The sequence below is a fragment of the Anguilla rostrata genome, chromosome 17 (assembly GCF_018555375.3).
Source record: "Anguilla rostrata isolate EN2019 chromosome 17, ASM1855537v3, whole genome shotgun sequence".
NCBI classification, from domain to species: Eukaryota; Metazoa; Chordata; class Actinopteri; order Anguilliformes; family Anguillidae; genus Anguilla; species Anguilla rostrata.
The window spans coordinates 12,067,455-12,078,281 of record NC_057949.1 but is presented as its reverse complement, the minus strand read 5'-3'; the positions used below and the strand labels follow the sequence as shown (position 1 = coordinate 12,078,281).

Genomic DNA, 10,827 nt, shown 5'->3' with positions numbered 1-10,827 from the left:
GAGCGTCTGCCAAATGCCTGTAATGTAATGTAATGTGTTTGTGCGTGTAGTGTATGTGTCTGTGCAATGTGTATATGCTCACGTTTGATGTGTGTAAGGGAGATCCCTGCTAGCTGTTGCCGGGTAGGAGATCCTCCACCCCTCAATCTGATTGGTCCTGTCAGTGTGGGTGGCCCCACCCCACCCCCTGACACACACACATAGACACACACACACACACACACGCACACACGTACGCATGTACACACACACCAAAACAGACAGACTGACAAAAAGACAAACACACACACAAAAATACACACAGACTGACAGACAGTCAGATACACACTCACAACACACCTGACTGACAGAGTGACAGACAAGCATGCACACACGCACACACACACACCCCGTCCTGTGGCAGGTCTCCTCAGTTTTCAGTTGTGAGCAGGACAGACACAGTAGGACAGATGCACAGCCACTGGAGAAAAGCTGATTAATCAACACTAAACACAGTGGTCATATTGGAAGGTTCTCGAAGGCCCTGACCCCTGCAAACTGCAAAAGAAAAATTTACATAAACGGCCCATTATTGGCTTGTTATCTAAGAAGATTTTCAGCGATTGAGCTTTAAAATGAAAACACCCTGGCTTTGAAAAACAGGCTCTGCTGAGCTCTTATGCATTTTCATATTCAGAATTGTCATTTTCATATTGGGGACTCATTTTTAATCTCCTCCAAGCGCCTGGCTGTAAGAGTCCTAAAGCTTCACCCAGTCTCACGTAGTCTCACAAAGTCAGTCAGACTGCAGACTCTCACAGTCTCACACAAACACAATCTCACGCATTCCTGAACTGCCTCACAGCCTCACACAGTCTCCCAAAGACTCACAGACTATCAAAAAAGCAGTTTCTCAGTCTGTCTCACGCAGTCTGCCAATGTCTCACATGGTCTCCCGAAGTTGCACACAGTATTCCAATGTCTCACACAGTCTCAACCAGTCTCACACACACAGTAGACACGCAGACAACACTGCAAGAGCCCAGCACGGCTGAGCACATTTCAGTGACATGAGTGAATGTGAGTCACGTGTCCTGAGCCACTCAAGGGCATTCACTCATGTGTTCTCTTAATGGCATTTTTGTCGGTGCATGATACACTGGCCATGACCACGTCCTTCATTCACACTGAGCAAACTTTAACAAGCCAATGAAGCAGGCTAAGCTGTGTCCAGAATAAAGGTCACACACACTCAGCCATAAACGCACAAAAACACACACATGCTCGTGCGCGCACACACACACGCACGTGCAGGCATAAACACACGCACACAAACGCACACTCATATACACACACACACACACACTCATGTGCATGCATACACATACATACACACGTGCACACATACACATACACACACGCATGTGCACGCATAAACACACACACACACACGCACACACATACGTGCACACACACACGCACGTGCACACATACACATATGCACACGCACACACATACACGCACACACACACGCACGTGCACACATACACATAAACACACGCTCGCACACATACACAGAGGTACACCAGCACTGCAAGCTCTGAGCCCTCCACAAGTCACACTAATCTACAGGTCTGACCTGGAGAGTTTGGTCACCGGGGCAACGGGCACAGACCCAGTCACATGATCACTCTTAACACAGCTGACATTGCATCACAGGAAACTAAACACATAAAAGATCTCAACCACACTAAAACACCCTCAAAGGTGACAGCACAGACACAGGGGAGGGGAGATTGCCCCTACATTTAACTGAGATTACCAGTCAGGCCCTGATGATAATTAGACAATTATTAACCAGAGAAAGGAAGAAAATATTTAAAAACCACAAACATGTACACTTATGCGCACGTGCGTGCACACACATACGCAGTGGTTGGTGCTGTGAATACAGTGCCATCCGGCGGGCCTAGCAAATTAGAAAAAGCCCTGTTCAGGTGGAGAGACAAAAACAAAGAGGACAGTTAGACAAGCAGGACCGACCCCCCGACCCCACAGCCAGGGTTGCGGTTAGTGTTTTATGTACAGTGTTTTGGTTTATATCTTTTGTACAAAGGGTTTAGGTTTGTACCTTTGGTACAAATGGTTGGGGTTGGTATCTTTTGTACAAAGTGTTGGAGTTAGTACTATTTGTACAAATGGTGCAGTTAGAACCTGTCATACAACAGTTTGGAGTTAGCACATTTTGTACAAATTGTTTGAATTAGTACCATTTCTTTGAAAGAATAGGGTTCGTATTTTTGAACAAAGTGTCCACAGCTCTACTCACAGGAAAAACTGCTCTAAATGGGAGAGACAGAACACCGCATGTGTGAAAAACACATTTAAAACACAACCGTAAATATAACAGAAGCAGACTGCACAAGGCTTTTCTTTAAAGTGGTTCCACGACAGCAACTACAGCAAAAAACACACAAACAGGGTTGTAGGAGAGCTGAACCAGTGATTGCCTTAGTATGCAAATTCAAGAGTGCACAGAGAGCAAACCTGCTTTCCAAAAATAGCTCCTCACACACCCCGAGAGCAGCTCTTCACCCAGCCCACAGGTAGGCAGTTAGCCTAGTGCTAGATAAGTCCAATGTCCTTTACACAATGGGCTACGCTAATGCCTCCCTATCATCACTAATATTAACTTGTACTTTATACATGACGCTACATTTACAGTATGCCCCATATCAGTACCAATTGGTAACCTTCACTTTATACTTCAGACTATGTTAATGCTTCAAGTCAGCACCAATACTACCTTGTACTTTGTACACTAAGCTATGTTAATGTCCCATATGAGCACCGATACTAACTTTACTTTATATATGATACTAATGTCTCATATCAACACCAATACTAACCTGCACTCTATAAATGAAGTTATGCTAATGCCCCCATATAAGCCTGTGTACTAATCTCTTCTTTATACATTAGGATATGCAAATGACCCCGTATCAGTAATCTACTGTATACCTGAGGCTAGGCCAATGAGGCTTGAAGGCAAAGTTGGGAGTTTTTACTCTGAACTTGACATACTGTAACTAAGCAAATAATTCAGCAAGTGTTACTTTTTTCAGTCATTACACAGGGGTACATACAGGCTCGTTGAAATGAGTGAAAAAATTAAGAACTTGTTATGGTCACTGGGCTGGCTCCTCCGATGCTGGGCGTGGTCACTGGCTCCTGATACAGTGGGTGTGGCCAGTGGCTCCTCCCTCCCTGGGCATGATTAGTACATGAGCAGAAGCAGGTCTTACATGTATCTCCCATATCCTATCTATGGAGATACAGGCTAAAAATTAAAAATTATAATATAATAATGGAAATGAGAAGTAAAGGCTCATAACACCATTCCAAATATGCTTTTCTGTGGTAGCAGTCCTTGCTGGTGACAGCAGTGTAGGAACCCTCTCTAAGTTAAAGCCAAAAGTCTCTTAACAGCTTAGAAGATGAACTGCTGACAGCTGTGACTCAACACCTCATCTGAGATGCAGCACACACTCCCTTCCCCTGCCAGAGCACCAGAGGCACAGTCCATCTGCACAGCCTCCCAGATAAACTAGCACATTAACATACACAACACAACCTCACAGACAAGCTAACACATTTATACAACACAATCTCCCAGATTAACGAACACATTTATATAACAGTCTCCCAGATGAACAAACACATTAATATATACAATATAACCTCCCAGATAAACTAGCACATTAATATATACAATACAACTTCCTAAATAAATTAACACATTCATATATGTAACACAACCTCCCAGATAAACTAACACATTAATATATAAAACACAACCTCCAAGATAAGCCAAGACATTTACATAACACAACCTTGCCCTATAGCAGAACATCTGTACATACACAACACAACCTCCCATATATACCAAATAATCTGAATATACAACACAACTATCTAGATATACAAATACATCAGTACAGCCAACACAACCACCCAGATACAAATGCATTTATGCATACCGTTACATAAAATCAAGCATACAGCCATGCAGTCTCCATTGACAAACATTGGCAGTAGAATGGGTCATACTGAAGAGCTCAGTGACTTTCAACGTGGCACTGTCATGGATGCCACCTTTCCAACAAGTCAGTTTTTCAAATTTCTGCCCTGCTAGAGCTACCCCAGTCAACTGTAAGTGCTATTATTGTGAAGTGGAATCGTATAGGGTAAAAACAGCTCAGCCGCGAAGCAGTCGGCCACACAAGCATACAGAATGGGACCACTGAGTGCTGAAGCGTGTAGCGCGTAAAAATCATCTGTCCTCGGTTGCAACACTCACTACAGAGTTCCAAACTACCTCTGGAAATAACGTCTGCTAAAGAACTGTTCATCAAGAGCTTCATTAAATGGGTTTCCTTGGCTGAGCAGCCATACACAAGCCTAAGATCACCGTGTGCAATGCCAAGCGCCGATTGGAGTGGTATAAAGCACACCGCCATTGGAGTCTGCAGCAGTGGAAACGTGTTCTCTGGAGTGATGAATCACGCTTCACTATCTGGCAGTCTGATGGCTGAATATGGGTTGGCGGAATGCATAGTGCCAACTGTACTGGCCCAAATAGTGCGATAACAATAAAGTTTGGTGGAGGAGGAATAGTGGTCTCGGGCTGTTTTTCAAGGTTTGGGCTATGCCCTTTAGTTCCAGAGAAGGGAAATCTCTGAATTGCACCCTTCCTTTGTGGTAAAAGTTTGGAGAAGGCTCTTTCCTGTTTCAGCATGACAATGCCTCCCATCCATAAAGAAATTGTTCACTGAGTTTATGTTCCTGGTCTGATTAATCTTGATTTCTGCTGTGATATGCAGATGGTAGGGTCAGAATTTGGAGTAAACATTATGAATCCATGGAACCATCACGCATTGTGACAACAGCGTAGGCTGCTGGTGGTGGTGTAATGGCATGGGGAATGTTTTCTTGGAACACATTAGGCCCCTTAATAGCAACTGAGCATCATTTGAATGCCGCATCATACCTTAGAATTGTTGCTGACCACGTGCATCCCTTTATTGCCACAGTCTACCCTTTTACAAACGGATACTTCCCGAGGATAGTACACCATGTCACAATGTACACATCATCTCAAGTTGCTTCCAAAAACAATGACAGAGATTCAGTTCACTCCAACGACCGGCACAGTCCCCAGATCTCAAACCAATAGAGCACCTTTGGGATGAGGTGGAATGGGAGGTTTGCAGCGTGAATATGTGAACAAAAATCTGCAGGAACTGCATGATGCCATTGAGTCAGCATGGACCAAAATCCCCAAGGTTTGTTTCCAGCACCTTGTTGAATCCATGCCGCAAATAATTCAGGCTGTTCTGGAGGCAAAAGTAGGTCCTCCCCAGTCCTAAATAGGTGAATCTTAAAATGGCTGGTGAGTGTATACATGTATATGTTACTATTGCCTTATTATTTTAAACAGACTATTCTCTAACGAGAACAATGAAATCATATTAGTGTTAAACAGGATCTGTTTTGTTCTGTGCTAGCCATTCTTCTTTCCTTCTGATTTTGTTCTGGTTCTGGTCCTTCTTTATATCAACATTATACATATGCTGATTTCCCCAAATTCCTTGCAGATAGTGCTAACACAAACCACCTGTTCTAATTCTGATCATATTTCCAGTTTTTATGGAAAGTGTGGCTGCTTTCCATTTTTAACGCTCTCCTTTTTGCATCATTGCAAGTTCTGGGGTAAGGTGTACTTATGTATGCTAACTAAGGATTTGACTGACAAGTCTGTCCATATCTGAGGTTCTACTGGAGGCATGAAACACAGGATCAGCCCTGCAGGAGCAGGAGAGCACAGGGAGTGGTGCGGAGGGATAAGCCAAATCCAGGACAGGATTTTCAGAGGTGTATTTGAGGATGGGTTTCCTGTGGGTCAATGGCAGATACGAGATTTAGAGAGCGCTAATCGTGTGTCTCTGTGAGCCACGTTCTCCGGGGCCAACGGTAAACCTGACTTCGATCCCATCGCCTGGTCACTCATAGTCAAAGTCTCCTATTCTTAGAGCTCCACTGTCCCATTAGCTCATCGGCTAATGTATCACAAACCCTCCCCTCTACAAATTCACCTGTGCTTACTACCGCTGAACCCACTGCCAGACCTTACTTTCTTACTGCCATGTGAGCAGTTCTACTCCCCAGAGACTCATGACATCTAATAGACACAAGGCTAATGCAAGTTATGTGGGTCTCTTGAAAACTCGGTTTATTGGAAAAAAAGGTGGGACCAGGGTAGGGGAGAGAGGTTATTGAAATCTTGAAGGAAAACGGTCAAATGTGACCCCACTGATGTTACAATCAAACCTATGCCCTTGATTGACTCCTCCCCTGGTGCCAAGCTTTTTACACTGAGACCCCTGACCTCACTCTTCTGATCCTGTCCTCTCACAGCCCAACCCAAGACCCTGTGCTTCTCACTCCACTATCATCAATGATTCCTACCTTGTACCATGTTTTAATGGCTCAACTGGTGGGTTTGCAGCCACAGAAAATGGTAACACATTGGATAGACAGCTGGGACACAGAGTTACACGGCAACCAAAAAGTACCCTTTTATAGCAATTAGAAGTCATGTAAATAAGCATACCAATATCAGTGGCCAGTTATCCAGCTAGTAGGTTCTACTAATTATGAAATTCTCCTGTATTTGCAGGAGGGAAATGTTTAAATTGGTAGGTATGTAGGCAGACAGTCAGTGAAGATGACAGCTATACCTCTAATACATTTTACTTATCAGTAAAAAATTCAAATCAGTCATTTTGACTGTGCAGATCTGAATCGGTACTGTCAGCATACCTCCCAACCATGACAGAATATGCACATTTAAAGAATGTACTTTTCATACACTTTGATCTTATACAGTGCTTCACTAATAGCAGGTGACAAACATTTGACCATTCATGATAAATTTGTAAAATGAATCTGGCACATATGCTTTAAGAACCCTTGCCAGGAAGCAACCTTGCAGAATTAAACTAAACAAACCAGTAATGTGAAAACTGAAAACTAACTAGTCAGTAGGCTACTATAGCTTGCCTTGTGGTGAACAAGTCTAACTATATAGCACGCAACCATTTTGGTATCAGCCTTGCTTGTTTGACTTCAGTTAACAGTTAACAACCACTCGTTTTGAAAAACTATGCGCAAGAAATGTAACATCTCTACACATAATGCGTCCATACAACTGGGAACCAAGTAAATGTAGCTAGTTGTGAGCTTGCAAGTTGATCAAAAGTACGGCGCTTTCTTGTTATTTTGTCCTGCTTTTACGTTTTTTTTTTTTTTGTTTTTTTTTTTTGCACTTCTTTTAATCTGTTATCTGTTCTTTAAATTCATTGAGAATCACTCTGTTGGACTAAGGTGTATAAAACGTGCTATATAAATAAAGGATGATTCATTGATTGATTGCTATTTCCATTGGTCAAAGCAGTTGACCTTTCAACCTTCTGACTTGCACTTGTATGGGATCTGGGTTAGCCAAGATAAACTGGCTTTGAAAAAGACGAAATACAACAATGCCTTTGAAATTGCTCCACTCCAAAGTGTCTAGCCAAAGCTGCAGGTGCACTGTAGCGACGACGGTATTCCCGTACCCTGGCGTGGTGTTTTGGAGCCCCGCAGAGCAGCAGGGAAGACCAGCTGGCGGTGTTGCGTAACGGACGAATCCGTGCTCCGTGTGGAAGGACAGAGTCGGGAGGGGGTGAGGTGTGGGAGGCACTGTTTGTTTCTCATTCATCCTATGAGAGACGGAGCATGAAGCCCACTCTATGTTCCCCGGTTGGGTTCATGCGCCCCTAGTGGAAGCAGCGTGGGGTTATCGGTGATTAGCCGAAAACCGTTCACTGGACTTGACAGGAGAGAAACTCTTGAGAGGTAATTTCAGGTAAACAGTGACACAAGCGTGAGACCTTTGGTAAATAGTGACTGGGAAATATTCCACATAATGGTCGTAAATTCAAACGTTGGTGTGACATTACGTGCTGCAGTGTCCTCGTGATTTTCTCTGGCTGGGGCGACGCTGTACTGGCTTCTATTCAGCCGAAACCTGTGGGCTTGGCCGCGTTACAATACTGCCACCTGGCAGAGGACTAGCATGTGCAGTTAAATTATTTACTTTCTTTTAGCCTGAAGTATTGTCTTTTGGAACTAAAATTACATTGACTGCAATCGACTAACATTGGCTAACACATTTAATTGCTCTGATCCTGCCGCTGATTTGTTTTTTTTCGGTGTTCTTGATGTCAGAGGTGGTGCCATGTTCCATATAGTTTTCCATATTCTGTCTGCCAGCTAAAGGCTATTGCGAGTCAGTTTAAAGGGTTGCCAATCAAATTCATTTCATTACATATTCATATTCATTACAGAAGGGACACGCCCCATCAGTCCTCAAACTGTTTTCATTCAAATCAACCTAAAATTCTTCAGCTGAGAAAACCTTAAAAATATCTAGGAGTAACAAATCGAAGTAAACATTTTAGGTTTTCCATTTAAACTTTTTTTTCAGTGTAGACTCATAAGCTTTATAGATATGTAAATTATAGAACAAGTGGACAGTGAAATGTGCAAAATTACCTTGAGCTCATTGGTGTTGGAAGGGACAGATTTTAATAATGTAGCCTAACAGCTATATGGCTGTTTTGCAGGTGTACATGTCTGCTGACAACTTTCATCTGAGTGATCAATAATCAAGCAACACTGTAAATTCCCCATGTTTAATATGCTATTAAAATTAAGGCCATGATGCTTTTCAGCTACAGACCTAACAGCAGAAACTGCTGTCACGGCAACAAGCCTCTGGAGGCTGTGGGCACCGCTCCCTAAACAAATCTGGAACTCCACAGAACAGGATATGTGCCTAGCGCTAGTCCATTAGCCAACCTTAGCTTACTCATCCCAAAAGACTGGAAAAGGGCCATATTTAAAATATTGAAACGTTCATAACAAATTACCTTCAGATGTTCAGCCACACGTCTGTGCCCGGGTGCCAATCTGACACAATTAACATTAAAGGATTGTAACTAACACAAAACACTGGCAAAGGTATTTCATGGAGCATTATGTATTCTTGTATTATGGTCCGAAGGGCCATAAGCCTGCTGTGTAATTCAATGAAGGGTAAAACCACACTGTTGGTCATTAATGGTATTAACAGTCATTATCATTGGGTATTCCAGGGAATGTCATTCCCTTCATGCTCAATTCCATGTCCGTTATAGTGAAAGGCTAACGTTAGCTAGCAGACTATCGCCCAGCAGCCAAAAGTTCTGCCCACCCAAAAATCAAAAATGGGACCAAAGACGGTGACCATGACAACTCTGGCCACAAGACGTACACTGCTGTGTTTGTTTTATGAAACATGCATAGCTCAGTACAACAAATGTGCAGTCTGATAATCTATACAGGATTCAGGAGTCTTAGCATAGTAGCCACTTCACCTCTCGATCTTTTATGCATCTCTGTGATCACAATGTGTACCCACAAACCATACCATACAAGATTTCCTTTTTTTAAACAATATATGTCTAATATACAATTCATGTACAAATTTAAATCCTTGATCCACAAAGTTTCGTTCATAAAAAATAAATACTGGAATGACACTGTGATATGTTTTGTTCTTTTCCCCAAACCCTGTTTACAGACAATACATGAAACGTCCCTCATATTACAGAGAACAAACATATTAAATCGTCTTACTGACAAAGTACAAAAAATACATTTAAAAAAACTTCCTTACAAGTTTCAGATTGCATTTGACAAAACATGAAATCAATTAATAAAGATGCAGTCGAGAAAACGATAGCTTGTGGCATGCGGATAATTATCTGCAACATAGCAAGTTACATTTTAGTTTCCCTGTGAAACAAATACAGGTTTCCCTTTTGTGATCTTTAAAGATGAGAAGTAGAAAATGTGGACAGAAAAGCTGTTAAAGGAGACCATTATTCTTTAGTGTTACTTGACACTTGTTAATCTCATGTTATATATGGTGTTTTTACACTCAGAGAAAATCCTAAAAAGTACAAAGAAGTGTTGTTTGTCGAAACATATATTGGTAGGAGTGTGTAGTGCAGACCGTACAGATGCATGCACTTGTTAACTCTCTCCCAAAGAAAGATCACCATGGCACAGCTGGACGGAAGAGTGGCAGGGGCAGCAGATAACGGCGTCCAATCACTGAATCCCTTTCCCTCCATAAAGGATTTAAATAGTAAAATGAATGAAAGCAAGCATCAGAGAGGGAGGGGGGAGGAAGGCAGAGTGAGGGATAGGATAGATTAAAAGGGGAGGACAACCCCAGTTACCTCACCAACACCCCTTTGCCCTGTTAGGCCCTCACAATCTTACTGCCACAAAGTAAAAAAAAAATAAAAAAAAGACTAAATCATTTCATCAACAGTAATAAAAAAATGTAACAATTATAATTTGTATATCAAAAAACACAGAAACGTGCAGAGCCTCTGAGCCTCCTTGGTAGAACACACAGGTCTTCCTCTTCCTCACCCATGGGCCCCCACGGACAAGGCTGGCTATCACATGACTTGCCGGGATCACATGACCTGCCAGACAATCAAGTGACTGCGGTCGGTGGCAGGTTGGGCTGCTGGTTTGGACTCATCCTGCTCCTCTGTCTCGGCCCCCTCGTCCCCTGAGAGTGAGAAATGACATCGTCCTCCTCTTCACTAAAACTTCATTTAAACCGGGTTACACAGGAGGACACTGCTCTCTGATAGCACACCGAAGCAGTGCATAAGGACATCT

General features: G+C 42.7%; 1 protein-coding gene across 6 annotated transcripts in view; it reads right to left on the bottom strand.

The window, feature by feature from the left end:
• Nucleotides 1-8,763: 8,763 nt before the first annotated feature.
• Nucleotides 8,764-10,827, bottom strand: part of LOC135243871 (C-Jun-amino-terminal kinase-interacting protein 4-like) — a 28,417-nt gene continuing 26,353 nt past the window's right edge. For all 6 annotated transcript variants that reach the window (XM_064315964.1, XM_064315965.1, XM_064315967.1 and 3 more), the window contains one exon: nt 8,764-10,714. In XM_064315964.1, coding sequence (XP_064172034.1) covers nt 10,617-10,714 — 98 coding nt within the window. In that variant the 3' untranslated portion in view covers nt 8,764-10,616. The remainder of the gene's footprint in view (nt 10,715-10,827) is intronic.